Genomic DNA, 22,279 nt, shown 5'->3' with positions numbered 1-22,279 from the left:
TGTGGCCATGCTACATAGGCTTGCATACATACGCAGTGCTGAAAATTAGCAAATTTTTTTTTAAAAAACCTGAAACAGGAGGGCGGCACATGCGCAGTGCTGGAAATGTGGCTTTTGCGCATGCACAGAAGAAAAAAATCAGCAACCGCCCCCCTCATTTTTTAAAAACAAAAGAAAAAGATAACAGTGTCCATGGACTATCACTGACAGAACTGGCTCTGTGACTTTACCTGTGGTTTGCTGCAAACCAGAAGGAACCCATCTCTGATATATAGATTTAGATATTAGATATAGAATTGTTTCCAAAACTGGTGGGAGCTCTCTGATCTAATGATACTCCCTGAATGAAGGGAGATGATCTACAGGAACTACTGCTGAAACTGTTAAGACAAATGATCATTGTTTAAGACTTAATGATAGCTAGATTGGTAGGACAATATCTATAGGTCCCAAAATGCTCTCACCAGCCAGCCAAAGTACTCTCAGAACTTTACCTTCCATCTTATTTCTGGCAGATGTAATTGTAACAATTCTGCAATTGTATTTTAAACTATATTTTATTTGGTTCATTATTGCCACTGTTGCTAAGCAAGACATTTGTTAATTTTGTCCCATTGTATGACCTTTCTTACCACAGCTGTTAAGTGGATCACTACAGTTGTTAAGTTAGTAGCATGGTTGTTAAGTGAATCTGGCTTCCCCATTGACTTTATTTGTCGGAAGATCACAAAAGGTATTGCGGAGAGAAACAGCCAGGCCAGGTCAAGGCTGAGGGGAAGTCATGCATCTCCGTGGGACCAAGGTGTGTGGAGCACCAATAAGGCCTGGAGGAAATGCCCGTGAGACCAAGCAAGAGATGAAGCTTTGCTCCTGCTCTGAAATTTGAGCAAATCTCCATCCCTCCACCCTTCCTTTCTCAGGCCAGGCAAGGAGTGACTGCAAGGGGAGGGCAAGGCCAGCCACTAGTGGGTTCAGCCGACAGGAAGCCACAGCAGGGGGAAGAAGGAGCTGCAAGTTGCTGACACCCCTTGCTTTGGCCTGCCTACACCACCTACTCCCTTGCACCATTATCTCATTTTGACCGGTGAGGGCTGCACTGCAAAGTTGCAAGTTTCATGTAGCTCCCTCTATGGCGGAGATTTTCAACCCCAACATGAGCTGCCTGGTTGGTCCCTTGTTCAAGAGCTGTAGTCACAGGACTGACCATTAGTCATCCGGAAGCAGCTCCTCCACCTGGGTGTGTCTGCAGACCACCAAAATTTTCTCATGGGTCACCACCAATTGGAGACCTGTGCTCTAGACCATGGTCACTAAATCCTGAAGCCCAACACTATCCAACAGATACTAGCCATGAAAGCCTACATCAATATTTTGTTCCTAGTAATTCCTCAGAATCCCAGATATGTCCAGGAATCCCCAAAGATAATAATCTACTTTTAGGGATGGGGATTGTTCTGTTCCTTTCTTCAAAGCTTCAATTTTGGCAGGTTACAAGGCACTGCTGCGTTATGAAGGCTTTGAAAATGATTCCAGTCATGACTTCTGGGTCAACCTAGGTACTATGGAAGTACATCCAGTTGGTTGGTGTGCCATTAACAGCAAAATTCTGGTGCCACCTCAGAGTAAGTATCTTAACTCTTGGTTAGCTGTAGAACATTACAACTCACAATTTCCTTTTCTTCCCTTATCTAAGAAAGTTACTTTATATATATTTATGCTAGTGATTTTACTGCTATGGAACAAATTAGGCAAATCGAAAGCATCAATGTAGAATATTTAAGTTGCATGGTATCTGGAGAATTTAAGGGAAAGACAATAAATGGATATGGAGGCTGTACAGATAGCATAGAAATTTTCTTGGTCTGTACACTTACTGAAATCTATTCTTTTTTTTTTTTGCAAAAGGTTTTTTATTTTTTCTCCACCATAAAAAACTTACAACATCACATACCTTCAATACAGCTTAAACAAATGTCTTCTTACATTACAATATTATTAAAAGAATATCCATTCTCTTATCTCTTAACCTTCGATATATGTTTGCCAAAATCCTGCTGCCTCCTTTTCTAGTTTCATCATCCAGATGAATCCATTTTTTTCTAATTAAATTTACTGCTAACATTCCTTCATGTGTTTAATAAAATACTTGTAGCTTCTTAAATCCAAGCGGCAATGTCTTCTTCTCATCCTCATTTACTTTTTTAATAACTAAAGCCCCTTATCCAATAATAAATCCACATTTAGTTATATTTAACATTAAATATTTAAATTATAAATTATCTACATATAATTTTGGTTCTGTTAGTCTTTTTCATTCCATTCACATTATCTTAATTTATCTTCCACTTGGTAGCATAATATATATTAACTAGTTCTTAATTTCATCCTAATCCAGTTAAGAATCAGTCAGATTGCATATATTAATACACTTTATAGCAATTACTTTAATTATTATCAAACTTTCTTCCAATAACCTAGAGGTATTTATCAATTTGATCTTAGTCAATTATATCAATTTATATCCTTTTGCTACATTCCATTCACCTTGTTCTTTTTATCTATATTTCTTCCTCTTATTTCATGTAAATATCTAATAATCTTATATTTTATTAATAATTATTAATAATTATATTACTTTCATTGGCTTGTTTGTAATGTCTATAATAATACCAAGTATAAAAACATAAAAATATTACTTAATAATCAAATCCCTACTCTTTAAGTTTCCATATATTTACTTTACTTATAATAAAATTTTCTTCATAAATAATAAACAATATTTAACAATTTCAAATCAAATCAATTAATCAAATTTATATCAAATATCTCATTAATAAATTTCCTTCATTATATTTGTATTGCTTTCTCTAAGTTCATAAAAGTATTTAATAGATTTAACAAATTCAATATCTCTAATAAATTGTAAAGAAAGAGAATTATTTATTAGTCAAATTCCAATCACCACAGTGGAATTTTTCAAATTTCCATTCCTCTTTTGTAAACTCTCTAAATTTCTTTCTTGTAATTTACTACCACCTTTTTATTTCTCTTTTCTTCTTTCCCCTTCTCCTATTATATTTCTATATAATCTTCCTATACTTTCCAATCTCCCCCTTCTATATCCCTTTCTCTTTTTCATTTTAATTTCCTTTTTAGTTTGCCAAAACCTCTCCATTTCTTGTCACTGTCTATCCCAGTGTAATCATAAAATAATGTATGACCATTAGCCTGTCCATTTTCTTAATCTTCTTTCCTTTTGTCTTTATAATTCTTTGCTTCAAAGAATCATATTATCAGATTCTTTATTATCCTTGTCATTATTGCAGTCCTTATTAGAAGCCTCCTTTGTATCCAAGACTCCCTGTATTTTCCCCTAATTCCAGCTGCAAATTCCGTAAGATCTCTCATTACATCTTCACAAAAGTCTTTGAAGAAAAATGTGAAGTCTTTCATGTCCATATCATTCATATCAGAAGAGGCAAATCTTTACAATAAATCCAGCTGTCTGAAAATATTTCTCCAACAGTCTAGAAAAAGTCCCCTTCATCTGTTCCAGTTACAATAATCATGTTTGATGGTTAGTATAAGCTTTCTAGAGTTCGTTCAAAGTTCAAACATCCAACAGATAATAATCCTTCCTTTTTTTTATCACAATTGGAGACAAAATAGCCAGCATTCTATACTGACCCAGATAAATTCTCTCTTCAAGGTCAACAGCTGAATAAACAACCACTGGTGTACAATTAGTATGCAGCTTCTCACCAACAAAATCTTCTGCCAGCAGATGGCATTACCACACAGTCCCAAAATTTTCTTCTTTTTATTAGTAATTTATATATTCCTTCCATAGAAAAACAGTAGAATTCAATATTAATTAGGACAATAACTTGTTAATTCATGAATATTTAGTTCCAGAATTCCCCCATCCTGGATTTTAGTTATAGTCTTCCAAAAGGAGCTGGTGGATTTGGTGAACTATTTTGCCAGAAAGGAATTTTTTTCCTCTTAAGACTAAAGGAGAAGATATACGGGGAAAGTTGGGGGAAGCGGCTAATTAATTACTGGAAGTGTTCTATTTACATGCCGCTTCCCCCAACTTTCCCCATATATCTTCTCCTTTAGTCTTAAGAGAGAGAAAAAATCCTTTCTGGCAAAAGAGTTCACCAAGTTCACCAGCTCCTTTTCTCTTTGACCTCCAGTACTTGGCTTAAATTTTCTTCCTTCCCGATGACACAAAAAACAATCCAATCCTTGCATAACATAGCCGCCATGGCTAGGACGACTTGCAAAGTCTGTTTCACACTGCTGCTGGTTGAGGCCCCAAGCCAACTCTCTGCAGGATATGTCAACCCCGAAACAGATCACCAACGACATACCCTTCTTCACCACCCCTCCAAGGTGGTTCTGGCCTGGTTCCAACAAAACTAGGACACTAAGGCAACAGGGATTCCGGATTCCCCTTCGGAGCGTGGGGAACTCCTTGTCACCGTGGTGCTAGGGCATGCCCATCCCCGTTACTGAAATCTGCTCAATGCCATTTTTTCTTCCAATTTTTTTGCAATACTTCTTTCATATATATTTGTTTTAACTAAATTTATATTTTTACAATTTTCATTTTCAGAGTTATTTAAGAGTTCTTTTTTAATATCTTGAACAACTTAATTGTGCCTGGATATTACAGGAGTTATAATTTAGTATATCTGGAAAGCAGTGACTCTAAGAAAATTGATTTATATGGTGATTTGATCATTAGACAATGTAGTAATACTGCTAACATTTCTCTTGATACTTGATAATTCAGGGGTGTCAAACTCATGTCATCACATTGTTATCACACAATGTATTGTGACTTTCCCCCTTGACTAAAATTGTGGGCATGGCCAGCATCCAGCCCACAGGCCACGAGTTTGACACTCCTGCTTTAATCCCTGTTATGCTTTGTGAAAATTCTACCCAATAAATATAATTTTTTGCAGCACCTTCTTGTGTTAGATCAGACTGGATCTGCTTTTCTGCTTAACTAGCACAATGGGGGCGAAATAAATTGTGCCTCATTGAAACAGCTACCTATTTAGAGAGATAATACCATTGTTGGAAAACTGAGTACATATTTACTGCAGCAAGTTGTTGATGCTTAATCATTATTTAGACCCGCTATTCAAAAGCCTCTGTACCAGAAAAATGTTCAGCAAGGAAAATATAACCAAAAAGAATCTAATTAAAAGGAGTCTGATTCAATTCTGTGTACTTCCACAGATACAAAAGGCATATTGCACTGACTTTCTTAAATCTTTCTATACAGCTATCCATTCAAAGTTTACAAACTGGAGAGGGTACCTTATGAAAAAATTGGTGGGGGCTCGGACAATCCCAGTTGATTTCCATTTAAAGGTGAGGATGGGACCTCTAGCAAAATTATTCAGACTAATCTAGTTTTCCAGTAGCTCATTCAAATCAGGTATAAGTGGCAAGTAAATTAATTCCCAGAGTTATTGCTGCCTAAAATACTTGGAGGGAGGATTCATAACCAACATAGTGGTGAAAGAAGGTTAGTCTAACGTAATATGTACTTTAACACTATTTAAGAATAGCGTATCATAATGAAATTTTTTTATGAATACCTTATGCATCTAGTTAGTAGTTAAAACATGTATTTTATCTCTGAAGCTCATGCAGTCTCTGAATGCAGATAATCACTGATTTATGACTATTTATTCCTTAATTACTGAATTTATGACAATGATGAAAAAATGAACTTATGGCCCGGGCCCATAGTTACAGCAGTTACAGTGCAAAACAGCGACGTGACCAAAATTTGAAGGCTTGGCAGCTCACCCGTCAGACTCAAAAAACCCCAGGAAATCGCATAGTGATTCTTCCAAACTGGTTTCTTTATTGTTCTACACCTGTACACAGAATCTTGCCTAACTGAAGCAGACTATTACTTACATGAAGCCAATATTGCTCTCTCTCTCTCACATACACACACAAGATATTTGAACTGAATGGCCTTTTATTCAACTCCCCCCAGATATCAGAGTTGCCCCCACCCTCCTAGCCTTTCGTAAGCTCCTTAAAACCCACCTCTGTCGTCAGGCATGGGGGAATTGACATGTTCCTTCCCCCTAGGCTTATAAAATTTATGTATGGTATGCTAGTGTGTATGATTGGTTTTAACTTGTGGTGTTTTAAAATTAATTTAAATATTGGATTAGTTTACATTGTATGGCAATTGCTGTGAGTCGCCCCGAGTCTGCGGAGAGGGGCAGCATACAAATCGGATTAATAAATAAATAAATAAATATTCCTCTGGAATGCACCCCTCCCTCTTGTGAATCCAGCCCACTGCAATCCCTCACATTGCCTGCACTTATGGCCACAGGAGTACTGCAACTGACCCTACTTGCCTATTTCCTCCCATTTTTGGCCACTCTGCATCCTGCCTAATAGGGTGGCAAGCCTTAAAAAGAGGCACCCTTTGCTCAAGCTCCAGCTTTCAACAAGGACACTTATTCTAATAAAACACATTTAAAATCAAACAGTACATGTACATTTATTTTAAAAAGACGATTCAGTTTCCATATTTTTCACATCATTGTGAAAGATGCATTAAGTTGCACTAGTTGTACAGTGAATGTTAATAATCAAAATAAAGGATAAAAGGGAGTTTTTGAAAAATAAACCTAAAGACCTGATATCTGAAATAAAGGATTCTACCAGTGGTCCCTAGGGGACAGTGATATGACTTAAGGGGGTGCTAAGAGGCAAGTGTGATGGGACTAAGAAAAACAAGGGGGGGCAGCAGGTGGTTCGCCATACCGGTAGCAAGAGCTGGCTGGCCACGCCCCCAAACCGGTCCTGTCCTCATGCCCCTGCCACCCTTGTCCAACCAATCACCTGCTTGCCGCTTTACCTGTCACACTTTCCCCACCATTTGGTGCCTCCGGCCCACCCACCTCACCCCCCGGTCTATATAATTGGTTCTCCTCGCTTCATCAACACCTTGCCTCATCAACGCTTCACCAAGCATTGGTGAAGGCTGCCTTTTCTATAGCATATCCCTCCCCTCTTTAGATTGCCCTGCAGAACCCAATCCATAAAACAAGAATAAGACTGCTATCCGGTTATGTTTACTTTCTCAGACTTATCCTGAATGTGAATGTGAATGAAGGGGAAACTTTAATTCAATTTCCACTCCCATTATTTAATAAAAATATTTCTTCTGCTTTTCTTTTTCCTTTCCCCATTACAGAGTAGAACAGAATAGAATAGAACAGGACAGAACAGAATTCTTTATTGGCCAAGTGTGATTGGACACACAAGGAATTTATCTTTGTTGCATATGCTCTCAGTGAACCCCATAAAAGAAAAGATACATTTGTCAAGAATAATGAGGTACAACACTTAATGATTGTCATGGGGTACAAATAAGCAAACAGGAAACAATATTAATATATATCATAAGGACACAAGCAAGAAGTTACAGCCATACAGTCATAAGTGGGAGGAGATGGATGATAGGAACGATGAGAAGACTAATGGTAATGCATTGGTGAATAGTTTGACAGTGTTGAGGAAATTGTTTGTTTAGCAGTGTGATGGCATTCAGGAAAAGGGCTGTTTGTTCAATCTCCCGTCTGTATGCGGTTTCATCATTGTCTTGAATGAGACCAATCACTGTTGTATCCTTGGCAAACTGCAGTAGTTTAACAGATGGATCATTTGAGACATAGTCATTAGTATATAAAGAGAACAGCAGTGGTGAGAGTACACAGACTTGTACAAGTATTTGATGTGATTTTTTTCTAGCTCCACCTGCTGCTTCCTGTCTATTAGGAAACTTGTGATCCACTTACAAGTACATCCAGGTAGCGCTAGCTGATTCAATTTAGTTAGAAGAATGTCCAGTATGATGATATTGTGTGCTGAACTAAAGTCTACAAAGAGAACCCTTGCCTAGGTCTTTGGAGATGTTGTAGAATATAGTTCAGAGCCATAGTAACAGCATATGTCAGTCTATTTGCTCGGTATGCAAATTGCAGGAGGTCTAACAGTGAATCCATGATGGTTTTCATAACAAAGCAACTGGTGTCATTCAGTTTTTTGATGGTGAGCTTCTTCAGCACTGGGATGATAATGGAGTGTTTGAAGCAAGAAGGAACATGGCATATCTCTAGTGATTTGTTGAAGATTTGAGTGAAGATGAGGGCCAATTGGGCAGCACAGACTTTTAAGCAAGAAGGAGTTATCTTATCTGGGTCTGGTGCTTTTCCTGGCTTCTGTCTGTGAAAGAGACCTTGCACTTCCTTTTCTGTGATCACCAGGGGTTGTGAACCCAATGGGATGAAGTCAGTTGTAGGATGTTTGGCTGTTGTTGGTGTGTCTGGGATGGAGGTTGTGGAGATAGGTAGTTTCCTTTCAAACCTGCAGTAGAAGAGTTCAAGTCATCTGCCAGTTGCTGATTTCCTTCAGCTTGGGAAGGAGGTTTCCCGTAACCGGTGATGCTTTTAAGAGTTTTCCACATGTTTGCTGGTTCATGTCTTGAGAACTGATTTATTAGCTTTTTAGAATAGCTTCTTTTTGCTGCTCTAATCTCTCTTGTTAATACATTTCTAGCCTGACTGTGCAGAATTCTGTCACCTTTCCTGTAGGCTTCCCCTTTGAAATGACGTAACTACTACTACTATTATTATTATTATTATTATTATTATTATTATTATTATTATTATTATTTATTGGATTTGTATGCCGCCCCTCTCCGTAGACTTGGGGCGGCTAACAACAGTAATAAAAAACATCATGCAAATCCAATACTAAAAACAACTAAAATACCCTTATTATAAAACTAAACATCCATATAACAAACATACCATGCATAAATTATAAAGGCTTAGGGGGAAAGAATGTCTCAATTCCCCCATGCCTGACGACAGAGGTGGGTTTTAAGGAGCTTACGAAAGGCAAGGAGGGTGGGGGCAATTCTAATCTCTGGGGGAGTTGATTCCAGAGGGTCGGGGCCACCACAGAGAAGGCTTTTCCCCTGGGCCCCGCCAAGCAACATTGTTTTGTTGACGGAACCCGGAGAAGGCCCACTCTGTGGGACCTAACCGGTTGCTGGGATTCATGCGGCAGAAGGCGGTCTCATAGATACCCTGGTCCAGTGCCATGAAGGGCTTTATAGGTAATGACCAACACTTTGAATTGTGACCGGAAACTGATCGGCAACCAATGCAGACTGCGGAGTGTTGGTGTTACATGGGCATTTTTGGGAAAGCCCACGATAGCTCTCGCAGCTGCATTCTGCACGATCTGAAGTTTCTGAACACTTTTCAAAGGTAGCCCCATGTAGAGAGCATTACAGTAGTCGAGCCTCGAGGTGATGAGGGCATGAGTGACTGTGAGCAGTGACTCCCGGTCCAAATAGGGCCGCAACTGGTGCACCGGGCGAACCTGGGCAAACGCCCCCCTCGCCACAGATGAAAGATGTTTCTCTAATGTGAGCTGTGGATTGAGGAGGACGCCCAAGTTGCGGACCCTCTCCGAGGGGGTCAATAATTCCCCCCCCCCCAGGGTGATGGACGGACAGATGGAATTGTCTTTGGGAGGCAAAACCCACAGCTACTCCGTCTTATCAGGGCTGAGTTTGAGTCTGTTGACACCCATCCAGGCCCCAACAGCCTCCAGGCACTGGCACATCACTTCCACTGCTTCATTGACTGGACATGGGGTAACTGCTTACGTTTACCTGTGAATCAAGGTTTATTGTTACAGTATATTCGCAAGTTCCTGGTCAGTACCCATAGGTCTTCACAGAAGCTGACATATAATGTTACAGTATCTGTAGGAGTTCATCCAAGTCTGCACAGGTATCTTTAAAAATATTCCAGTCCATTCAGTGAAAGCAAGCCTGTAGCTTTAACTTTGCCTCTTCAGTCCAAGTCCTCACTGATTTAATTGTTGGTTTTGCGGCTTTAAATCTTTGTCTGTAAGCAGATACAAGGCAAATCATGCAAACCTGAATCACCCACAGTTGCTTCATGTGACCTGAATGGCCCACAACTGCTTGTCTAAGGGCTGCTAAGTATCTTTTAGTGTGGTGTGGTGTACAGTAGTCTAAAGTATTCTTGCCTCTAGTGGAACAATTGACCATGCTGAAAATATTTTGGAAGCTCTTTCCTTAAATTATCTTTGTAAAAATCATCTAGAATAATGACCAGTGAAATCTGGGTATTTGGCTTCAGCCTCCATAATCTAATTGGCTAGAGTTGATGAAGCCACACAGGCTTGTGGCGGGATATACACTACAATTAGTGTTGAGTGGTGGGAATAACCACAGGAAACAGACTTCAGAAGGAACTTCTTTACTTGGCAACTTGCAGTCCAAAAGCTAGCTCTTTTATAGGAGTTATCATATGCATCAACCAATGGCGTTTGAGTATTTTCCCGCTCAAATGCTGGACCTGGGTGAAACCATTAGGCAGTTGATACATAAGAATTAGTAGAAATTATGTGATCTCACTTGGAGAGTAAAAAGGTTTGCAATCGATAAGTAAAGACACTAAGTTTTCATCACAGAATGTGTATATTATAGTTATGTCCTGAGACCAGCTGTTGTTGATATATACATAAGCCTCCTCACTTTTTTTCCGATAGTTCTACAATCCTGTCTGCTCTAAGTATCTGAAACCCTGGTGTATGCATGCTGTTGTCATCAATTTCCACGTTTAGCTAGAATTCAATAAAGCATAGCGCAAATCCTTTGTAAAAAGGATCTATTTGAAAGGAGTATTTCATCCATTTTATTAGGAAGTGAATGTAAATTGGTAAGAAAGATTAAAAGGAGCAGGTTTTTAAAATTTCCTTATTCCTGTGGCTAATTAAAAATTCCCGCCTTTTTACCTCTTCGTCTCTGACATCTGCATTTGCTTTTGTTAATCCATAGTTCCAGGGAATTAGCTTCCCGGGAGCTAGAATCTCCTCCGTGTTTGTAAAGACAGGTGCAGGTGAGGTTACAAAGAGCTGCTCCCTAAAGAAACTTAGTTCGTAGTAGATGGTCTCATGAGTATGAAATCCGTAGAGAATTGCAGAGAATATTAGAAAAGAATTGCAGAGAATATTAGAAAAGAAAGCATTTCACCAAAGCAATTTTCATCGGCACCATCTTGAATCCCAAACTGGATCCCAATACGGTGGTTATATTCCAGATCACTACCCTTTACTATAAAGAAATATAAGATGAAGGGATAGTTTCACAATATATAACTTTTGTAATTGACTATATTAGATCTTGGTTTTGGAATACAGTATAGTAATGTGCCAATGTTTCTATTTTGCAGAGTTGTGGGGCTTATAAATTAATTTTTAAAATTCTGATTTTGGCTCTGTAGTTGGGGCTTCCCAAAGAAAATAATTGATTTTCCACCTTCATGTTCACTTTCTGGTTTACTCAGATGACTGAGAGCATGAAGTATCCTTTCCGCCAAGGCATGAGGGTAGAAGTAGTGAACAAGGCCTGCATATCCCAAACACGAATGGCCATCGTGGATACTGTAATTGGTGGCCGGCTGAGGCTTCTCTATGAGGATGGAGACAGTGATGATGATTTCTGGTGCCATATGTGGAGCCCTCTAATCCATCCAGTAGGCTGGTCCAGAAGAGTTGGCCATAGCATGAAAAAAACAGGTGAGTTTTCATATTGCAAGCAGCAATCACTCAGGATTTTCAGGGATTAAGGCCAGAAGTTTATATTTATCCATTAGATAGCAGTGGCAGTCCCTTCTTAATATTTGTGAGTAGAACAAGCAATTCTTAGCTACTTTGGTTCATTGGATATTGTCCTAAATAACATTTTTAAACCTTTTCAGATAGACAGGCAGATGAACTACTAAAGTACTCTCACAGATCAACAAAAGTTAGGACAAATTGCATTAGAATACATTCAACTTAATTTTCTCTCTTTCCTTTTTTATAAATGTATTTCTTATTGTAAATACACTAAATTTATATTATATGCAACTAAGATATATATATATATATATAGATAGATATATATATATATATATACACACACACACACACACACACACACACACACACACACACACACACCGGTATATATATATATATACCGGTATATATATACATTTATTGCATTATTTTGGAAATTAGAAATAATTTGGGATTGCTAATGTCCCATTGTACTGTTCTATTTTTCCCTTTTAAAGATTATGAATAGTTAGAAATCTCCTTTCCCCCAGTTCTAACTGCTGTCTTTATATGTCTTTCCTGATGGAAGAAAAGAATAATGATATGGCAAACCATCCTACCTTCCGGAAAATCTACTGCGATGCTGTTCCATATCTCTTTAAAAAGGTGGGAATGAGTCTGGTTCATAGTACTGTCCTGCAGGATTAGGTAAAGGTTTCCCTCACTCATATGTGATACTAGTTCCCAACTCTAGGGGGCAGTGCTTATCTCTGTTACTAAGCCAAAGGTCCAGCGCTGTCTGAAACCATCTCCATGGTCATGTGACTAGCATGACTAAACGCTGAAGGTGCATGGAACGGTGTTATCTTCCCACCAAAGCTGGTCTCTATTTTTCTATTTGCATTTTTACATGCTTTCAAACTGCTAGGTAGGCAGAAGCTGGGACAAGTAACGGGAGCTCATTCTGTTACGTAACACTAGGGATTCAAACCACCGATCTGCCAACCTTTCTGAATCGCAAGCTCAGCGTCACGGCCGCTGAGCCATCGCATCCCCTGCCTGCAGTTATCTAAAATGAGGTGGTTTAAAAAAAAAAAAAGTAATTTAGATATATTATTATTATTATTATTATTATTATTATTATTATTATTATTAATTAGATTTGTATGCCGCCCCTCTCCGTAGATTCGGGGCAGCTCACAACAACAATAAAACAATGTACAACAAATCTAATAATTTAAAAGTCACTAAAAACCCCTTATTAAAAAGCAAAAACATACCCACAAACATACCATGCATAAACTGTATAGGCCCGGGGGAGATGACTCAATTCCATCATGCCTGATGGGAGAGGTGGGTTTTAAGGAGTTTCCGAAAGGCAAGGAGGGTGGGGGCAATTCTAATCTTCGGGGGGAGCTGGTTCCAGAGGGTCGGGGCCGCCACAGAGAGGTACCACTGTATGTGTGTTTTTAATATATATTTGCAGCTGAAATGATTCACCTTTTGCATGTGTATCCTGTAGGCTCTTGCATTGCGTTGTGATATTAAAATATTATCTCTCATCTCATATCTAAGAAATCAGAATGATAAGGGAAAAGATTGATCAAAGCTAATCAATCAGCTTTGTTTGAAAAGCAATCAAAACTTAAGGGTCTGACTCATTGGATTGTCTTGTTGATCAATCCACTAATCTCAGCATCTTCCTATAGATATTCACATCTTTGATGCCCATTTGTCACTTTCTCCTACCATCTATTATAGGTACGTGTTGTCTATCCAGCAGGCGGCTGGTTTGAGAAAGGCATGAAATTGGAAGCTATTGATCCTCTGAATCCTGGCAACATTTGTGTGGCTACTATCTGTAAGGTATTGTGAAGAAGTAAAAGTGACTGTAGTAATACAAATATTTCTCTTGCTATCTTTGACATTGATGGAATTGAGAATTATGTGCTTGCTGATAAAGCTTTTATTAACTAATCAGCCTTATTCAGACATGGTCCATCCTTATATTGGACCTGGGAGAGAAAGAAATACTCACCTTCCTCCTATTTTGCCATATAGATATTTCAGCTTTTTTCATTTCTGGAAAAAAATTATACTTGAATGAATAAAAAACTTTGCCCCTTGACATGTGTAAGTAACCAAAATGTAACTGCAGTCAGTAAACCAAACAAAACTGAGACAGGAGACTTTGGGAGATATAAAAGGAGGTGCTGAGATTGTTCAACTCATCCCAAGAGAACTTGTCTTGTTTTTTTGCAGTGAATTGTTAGACACATTTCCCCCCCTTTTAATAGGTATATAGAAGTCCAGTTTTTTGTTTTTTTTAACCAGGGTAGGGGTTGGGGTTTTGGTTTGGTTTGTTTTTTTGGTATAAGTTTTATTTGCAGTTTTTCTTTAACAACTGACTTTTTTGTGACAGTGTAATGATTGGGCCAACATATTTTTCACGCAGTGTTCACAGTAATAAAATTACACATAAAAAATCTTTATCTTCCAACTTCTAATCTTAACGTGTTTATTATAATTATTATGTTCTTTTATATTCTTGTTAACTCCTAACTTTTGATATTATAGATGTTACTCAGTGTTCCACCACATTTTCAATATCTCAACTTGCTATAAACTATTAAAACCAATTATCAGTAAGATCTAATCAGTCCAAAATTTATATCTCCAAGTCCCCTGGATTTATAGTCCTTATAGGCTATAATTTCCAATAAGGACCTATATGGTGAAAAATGGGCCCGTTTTTTGCAAACATGGAGTGGACTAAGGGTCTGGAAACCTGCAGAGAGCTCCTGGGTGCATTTTTGGCCATTTCTTTGCAAAAATTGAATGGGGAAAGAGTCTGGCAGCCTGCAAATAGGACTGCAGAAAGGCAAAAATGCCCCCAACACCTAGGAGCTCCCTGCAGGCTTCCTAGGCCCTTTGCCCACCCTATTTTTTTTTAATGGCGTATTTTTTACAAAAAGAGGTGGTTTTGCCTTCTACTTACCCCATCTAGCATCTGGAGGAGGAATTCTTGGAGTTGAAGTCTACTAGGTCTTAAAGCTGTCAAGTTTGAAGACCCCTGAGTTAGGGATTAGATATGCAAGGGTCTTCAAACTTGGCAAGTTTAAGACTTGTGGACTTCAACTCCCATTCCTGAGCTAGCATGACTGGAAGAGAAATTCTTGGAGTTGAAATTGATAAGTCTTAAAGCTTTCAAGTTTGAAGTTTGTAAAAAGTGTACATAGTTAATAAAAATATACATGTTTGTAAAAAGTATTCTGCTACACTGGTATTTTGATAAATAATATATTGCTACACCATTTGGTTCAGAATACTTTTATCCACCTCTAAAATCTAGGTGCGTCTTATACTCCGATGCGTCTTATACTCCAAAAACACAGTATACACACATACATTTACACACTACTATTTTCCCAATTTAAACTTTCTCCTTATTTCTATTGTTTTCAATATTGTTACTATCTTATAATAATCTCTCTCTATCCATCATCTCTCAGCTTTCTAGAATGTAATCATTTATTGATTTTTGGGTGATTCTTTTATATTTCTCTCTTGGAATCTCATATGTCTTTCTAACATTTTTACACAAAATATTCCCTTCTGTCTTATCCTTTATCTCCTTCTGCTGCATCTTTTAAATATCCAACCATAACCCTTTCTTCGTTTTTGTAACCTCCCCTTCCCCCTCATTCTATTATAAGCTCTTAAGGGATTGTCTATTTGGTTTTTAGTATTTGCCATTGCTCTCTTTTCAGTATTTTCCTCTGCCCTTTACTTATTTTCATCTTTTTGTAGTTTATTTTGCATTGTCCCATCCACCATTCCTAATTTTTCAGCTGTCTTCTGTGTATCATATTCATCTTTCCCCACCATTTGTTGAGTGCCCTCTATCTTCACATCTTTATCTCATCTTATCTCATCTTATCTTATCTATTATTTATTTATTTGTTTGTTTGTTTATTATTTTATTTTATTATTTTATTTTATTTTATTTTATTTTATTTTATTATTTTATTATTTTATTATTTTATTTTATTTATTTTATTATTTTATTAATTTATTTTATTTTATTTTAAATTTATTTTATTTTATTTTATTTATTTTATTTATTTTATTATTTTATTTTATTTTATTTTATTTATTTATATGCTGCTCATTTCAAAGTGGACTCAGAGCGGCTTTCTTTAAATACTCCCATCAACCTTTTATAGTTTTTGTCACTGTTTCTAACATTTCTTCATAAAACTTTATTGTCTCCTGCTGGGTCATTTTATAACAAATTAATATCCCTATAATTTTCCAGTATCCCAATATCTAAAAAGTCCCTCCCAAATCAATTATTTCTCCAAGTCCCCAAAATGTCTATAAATCTGTGCTTTTCAGTCTTTATAATTTCCAATTTACACCTTCCCAATTGTCCCAGTTGTCCCAGCTTATGACTGACCAAAAATGGTTGTTGTCCTTGCTGCTGTTCAGGAGAACTTTCTTTGTTTCTTTCTTAGTGAGGAAGTTGCATTTTCCTTGTGATCAATGAAGCACCTCTCCTTTTTTCACCTTCCCTCCAAAGAGGTTTAACTCCATAGGGCAGTGATGGTGAACCTATAGCAGCAGTGCCACAGGTGCAAGCAAAGTAATACCTTCTGGCACGCAAGACGTTGCTCTACCTCAGTTCCAATGTGCATGTATGTGCCGGCCACCTGATTTTTGGCTAGCACAGAGGCTCTGGGAGGGTGCTTTTGGCTTCCAGAGAGCCTCTGGGGGAAGTGGGGAGAGCATTTTTACCCTCCCCCAGATCCAGGGAAGTCTTTGGAGCCTGGAGAGGGTGAAACACAAGCCTACTGGACCCTCCTGAAGTTGGGAAACAGTCTGTTTCCAGCCCCCATGGGGTGGCAGAAGCTGTTTTCGTCCTCCCCAGGCCCTGAATTATGGGTGTGGGCACTCATGCATGTGCAATAGCCCATGTGCACTGTTTCTCGGCACCCGAGGGAAAAAAGGTTCCCCTTCACTGCCATAGGGTCTCCCAGCAAACAGTTGCCTGCTACATTTCACAAAGCCTGGTGGAGGTCTGCTATTTTCCATCCGTTCTTGCCACTACATCAACCGGAAGTCCCCCCAGGTTTTCTTTTTTTGTGTGTGAACTAGGGAATCCCTATTTTTAAAGTAGGTTTTTAAAAAGTAAATGCTTAGGCTTCATTAAGTTCTTTGGTATAAAATTCTCCATGGAAGAAAACTGAAGAATAAATTTCTATAAAATAAATGGGATAACATGGCAAGCTACCTAGATTTCTTCACTTGACTGGTGAAGCTGGGAATTGCTACCATAAAATATGACTTTATCTAATGTGTTTAGGTCCTTTTAGATGGTTATCTTATGCTTGGCATTGACGGCACAACTTCCGAAAGTGATTCTGAATGGTTCTGCTATCATGGGTCCCTGCATTCCATTTTCCCTGCTGGCTTCTGTAAGAACAACAATATAGAGCTGATTCCACCAAAAGGTGAGTTCCCCGGTTTGCTTTTTCTTAGTTTGTTTTTATAGCAAAATGGGCACAGCTCCTTGGGCGGTGGTGTGTGTGTGACATGACCTTGTCCCATTGGGCCAGCCTGTCTTAACCGAATGCTTTTCATGGCAGACTTAGAGTCCCAAATTATTTGAACAGAAAAAGACTGGACAAGGCTGTTTCATACTTTATTTGTGGGTTTTTCCTTTTGGCATTAAAAACAGAATATGATCTGTCCTCTTCCCTTAGAAGGGCAGGTTTGGTCAGAATCGTCTTGCTGTTTGGTTGTTCTGAAGAAGAATATCTTTTTTTTTCTTTTCATCACTTTTTTATTGGAGATGATTATGCAAATGTTTATGTTCATACTAATATTTCTCTTTGCTCTTTTAAATAATTCCTTTGTTTTTAATTTTTATTAAATTTATTGACTATCCAACTTAGCACAGGCTACTGTCCAAATGTACCCTGTACCCTGTACAGTATTAAGAAGAGAAAACAATACAAAATCTATATACAATAAAAAGATAAACACTGAATCCTACTTAAAGAATGGGGAAGGAGGGACTAGGATGAGTGGACAGTGGGAGGTGTGATCTATTATTAGTCTGTCCACAACCCCCCATTGGAGCCCTAAGCCAACTTGAACAGCCTGACCTTTAAGCTCTTGTGAAAGTCAGGAGGATTGGAGCCAACCTCATTCTAGGGAGAAAGATTTTTTATTTTTATTGGTTTATTTACTAAATTAACAACAAACAAAAAATACATAAAAGAAGACGTGCCCATCACCAATAAAAACCCCACCACCATTTAGGGGGTTATATTATTTCCAATAAGTTTCAATTTCTTCCTTAGCTCCGGTTTACATTTCTTTACATACAAAAAGTGATTGGAATTTATTTTTCACATTGTCATCATAAATTCTACTTAAGATATAATTTTTCACCTTATTCCATCGTGCCATCAGCTTCTCCAATTTATTTTCATCAAAGTTATTTAATCTTATTTCTATCATTTCGAAATGAATGTTACCAGTACCAGTACCAATTCTGGATTGTCCATTTATTGCTACCTTTCCACCCTAATACAACTACTGCTTGAGCGCTTTCCAAAGCTGCTGTTTTGATTTCTTTAAGTTCTCGTAATTCCCCATATTTAACTAGGGGAGCAAGATATTTTGAAGGGCAGGCACAATGGCTCTTCTCCTGGAAACCATCCACCAGAATGGGGCCCAAAGCAGAAGTGGGTTTCATCTGGTTCTGACCAGTTCTAAAGAACCAGTAGTGGAAATTTTGAGTAGTTTGGAGAACCGGTAAATACCAACTTCTGACTGCCCCCATCTATTCTCTGCCTCCCAAGTCCCAGCTGATTGGGAAGAAATGGGGATTTTGCAGTAACCTTCCCCTGGAGTGGAGAGGGAACAGAGATTTCCTTCCCCTGCCACACCCACCAAGCCATGCCCACAAAACCACGCCATGCCCACAGAACCTGTAGTAAAAAAATGTTAAACCCACCACTGGCCCACAGCATGTCTCTTCTGCTGACGCAGGTGGGATGGGCCAAACCCATTGGGATGAGACATCCCTGCAAGTAGCTTCAACCCATGCTATGAAGGGTTTTAAAGCTGATTACCGACATCTTGAATTGTACCCATAAACAAACCAGCAGTCAGTGTAGCTTCCAAAGCAAGGATATTATGAGGGTCACCCAGAAAGTAATGCACCACATTTTTTTCTTTCAACAATTATTTATTGAACACAAAGAAACTTACACACAAGAAAGAATTATGTTTCTTCTATACTCCCTATTTTTTTCACATAATCTCCATCCCATTCCACGGCCTTCCTCCAGTGAGACACAAGGGCGTGCATGCCCTGTTGGTACCACTCCTTGTTCTGGTCACGAAACCATTTCTGCTCTGCCAAACCGTCTTCTAATGGCATCACCCTCTGTGCCCAGCAGCTCACCATACTTCAGTTGACTGCAGATTCTCTATAAATTGTACACAAATGTTTGTGAATGTTCCAGTTCACAAGGAGAAAAAACAATTTCTTTCTCCGCAGTGAGAAATTCAATGATGACACACTGCTTGTAATGTATATCACTTACAGACAACATTTTGAAACACTGCTGCAGCTATGCTATCTGTCTGAAGAAATATAAAATTTACACATGCACTCCTGACAATTCATATAATGTATATGTAAAGTTTTGCATTTGTACTATTACTGTAGGCTGAGAAAAAAAAATGTGGTGCATTACTTTCTGGGCGACTCTTGTAAATGGGCCACTCTTGAGGCCTCCAAAATTGCCCACACCACCAAACATTGCACCAGCTGCAGCTTCCAAAAGTTGTTCAAGGGTAGCCCTGTGTAGTGAGCATTGCAATAGTCAAAATGTGAGATGACTAGGGATTGAATAATCCTGATCCACGTGAGGCAGCAATTGGTGCACAATTTGAAATTGTATAGTCACAGTTCTAGCTGTGACTGCCACTTGCTCTTTGAACAGGATTTACGAGTCCAGAAGAACCATCAAGTTGTGGACCGATCCATCTGGGGCAGTGCCACCCCATTGAGATAAAAATCCTGGATCTTGGGACTCCATATAATAAATTCCACAATTATTATTGCTAATCTGTTTTTTACAAAAATAGTTTTGCTCTGTATTCCAAAAGATTATGCGTTTCTTTTTGTCAGTCATACCTATGAGGATGAAGCATTGATCTTAAATGTTGCCACTTTGTCTTCGGATAATGTCCATCTTATTCTTATTTCTGTGCTGTTAGTTTTTCCTTCCTCTTTTGTTTAGTCAGAAAATTCCCAATTTTATATTTTAGGATATGATGCTAAAGTCTTCAGTTGGCCAAGCTATCTAGAAAAGACTAGGTCAAAATCTGCACCAGCACGTCTTTTCAATGTGGTAAGTACTATATTCACAGACAAGATAATAAAAACAAATCAGTCTCTGTCCTGATAAATAGCAAACAAGCATTTGTATAACATTTCATCCCCTCATCAATTTCTTTTGTTTCTTCATGCTGACTTCCATTTTTATTCACAGTACCAGTCATTGTGTAAAATTTTTTGAAATCAATAGTAACCAATTAAATACAAAATATAATTAATGTTCTACTATGAACGAGCCTGCATAGGATCTAGATAGATACAACCTCTTCATGATCAAAATATTTTCTGCTTTAATTTTGAGCTCTGGAATTAGTGTGTGTCTATGTTTGCATTTTAATTCTTTCTTTGATTCATTGAATATTTTGTGTCTGGACCATTTTATACTTTCCAAACCTATTGATAAATTTTCACAATGAAATTTAATGTAGAAACATTTTTGCAAGGATTTAGATGGCCAGATTTAAAGAATATATAATATTCTTTTTATCATTTATCTTTTTAGGATTGTCCAAATCATGGCTTCAAAGTGGGTGCCAAAATAGAAGCAGTAGACCTGATGGAGCCAAGACTTATCTGTGTGGCAACAGTAAAAAGGATAGTCCATCGGCTCCTCAGAATTCACTTTGATGGCTGGGACAGTGAATACGACCAGTGGGTAGACTGTGAATCGCCAGATATCTATCCTGTGGGTTGGTGTGAATTGATTGGTTACCAGCTGCAGCCACCAGTGACACCAGGTGAGAAAAACAAGCAGTTGCACTACTGGATATGAGAGAGAAGCTTCAGCCCAACCCAAACCTATTCTTATTCTACGTAAAAGCTTTAAACCATAACGAGGGCTAAAGAGGTAGTTGAAGAGGAGCTGGTCTTCCCTTCCAAAGTGAAATCGGCAGGGATTAATCCTGCAGAATCTTACATATCTTACATATCTCTATGATTACTTGCAAGCTGTTTATTTGGATATCAATTTTCATGAATTTTCATGAACATTCCACACTAAAATAAGCTAGATGCAAGTAAATAACTGATAAAGAAATTGGCATTCTCCATTCAAGGTAGTGGTTATGACTTACAAAGCTCTACATGACATGTACATGACCTGGAGCCATGCTACCAATGGAATTGTCTTCATTCCATTACATTGGGCCATTCTACTCAAGAGAGGAAAGATATGTTACAGATCCTGTCAATTAAAGAATTCCAATTGACAGAATATCACTCTGAGAAATATGCTGTATCTGGAGGTGAGGCCGACCCCCACTCTCTTGGCCTTCCAAAAAGAAGTTAAAATAGGGCTCTGGAGCCTTGCATGGGGAGCCCAGAAGAATATGCAGCCATGGGGCTGGTTGCACCACAAGAGCCTTCCTTTCATCTTTTAAACTAATTTTTAACAGGGTTTAATCATCCTTGCCTCCTTCCAAATTCTATTTTTTTAAACTTTTATATGCTGTTTGTACATTTTAGCATTGTATACTGCTCAGAAACCGAGGCAGATGGTGGTTCAAAAATATATTTTATTAATCTAATTTATGATATGAGGGAAAGAGAAATTCAGATCAAATTTAGTAGAACAGATTTCAGAATGAAAATACATAAAGGCAGCAACATTGGGTAGTGACACAAAATAATACAGAAGCCTGCTCCTATTCCCCCTCAGGCTATGAACTTCTTACACAGCAAGTTCCAAACCCATTAGGTTAGCACCTGGTTCTGGAAACAAGTGGCAGCTATGCCATTATATTTATATTTGCTGCTTCTTGCTTCTTGCATTCTTTACAACGAATCATTCTAGACTTCTTGTCTTGATAATAGAACCTGAATCACCTGCATTTTCCAAGGAGGTTTCAAAGAAGAAGCGAAAACCATATGGAAAGAAAAGTAAGAAGCACTTTCACTAAGTATCTCTGTTTCATTTTAATAGCAAGGCAACATTTGTTAAATTTGTTCTGCTGAATACAGTAGGATTTGAAGGAAAATATTTCTCTGTGTGATATTCATTGCAACATCAGTCAGACAAGGGAGTATTTAGCAGGATCTGGAATGCCTTGTAATTACAGTAAAGAAGAAAAGGCATAGCATTAAAGCCCAGTGTCCATTCGAAGGCGAGAAGGCCAGAAATATTCATACACGAGAAGAAAAGGAATCTGAACT

General features: G+C 38.1%; 1 protein-coding gene across 1 annotated transcript in view; it reads left to right on the top strand.

The window, feature by feature from the left end:
• The window catches only part of L3MBTL2 (L3MBTL histone methyl-lysine binding protein 2), a 40,694-nt gene that overhangs the window by 13,132 nt on the left and 5,283 nt on the right, over positions 1-22,279 (top strand). The window contains exons 7-15 of the mRNA XM_070756060.1: positions 1,488-1,622; positions 5,303-5,391; positions 11,451-11,682; positions 12,296-12,372; positions 13,468-13,572; positions 17,072-17,219; positions 20,059-20,141; positions 20,631-20,865; positions 21,941-22,006. Coding sequence (XP_070612161.1) covers positions 1,488-1,622; positions 5,303-5,391; positions 11,451-11,682; positions 12,296-12,372; positions 13,468-13,572; positions 17,072-17,219; positions 20,059-20,141; positions 20,631-20,865; positions 21,941-22,006 — 1,170 coding nt within the window. The remainder of the gene's footprint in view (positions 1-1,487; positions 1,623-5,302; positions 5,392-11,450; positions 11,683-12,295; positions 12,373-13,467; positions 13,573-17,071; positions 17,220-20,058; positions 20,142-20,630; positions 20,866-21,940; positions 22,007-22,279) is intronic.

The sequence above is a fragment of the Erythrolamprus reginae genome, chromosome 6 (genome assembly GCF_031021105.1).
Source record: "Erythrolamprus reginae isolate rEryReg1 chromosome 6, rEryReg1.hap1, whole genome shotgun sequence".
Lineage (NCBI taxonomy): Eukaryota > Metazoa > Chordata > Lepidosauria > Squamata > Dipsadidae > Erythrolamprus > Erythrolamprus reginae.
This window is presented reverse-complemented; position numbering and strand designations above follow the sequence as displayed.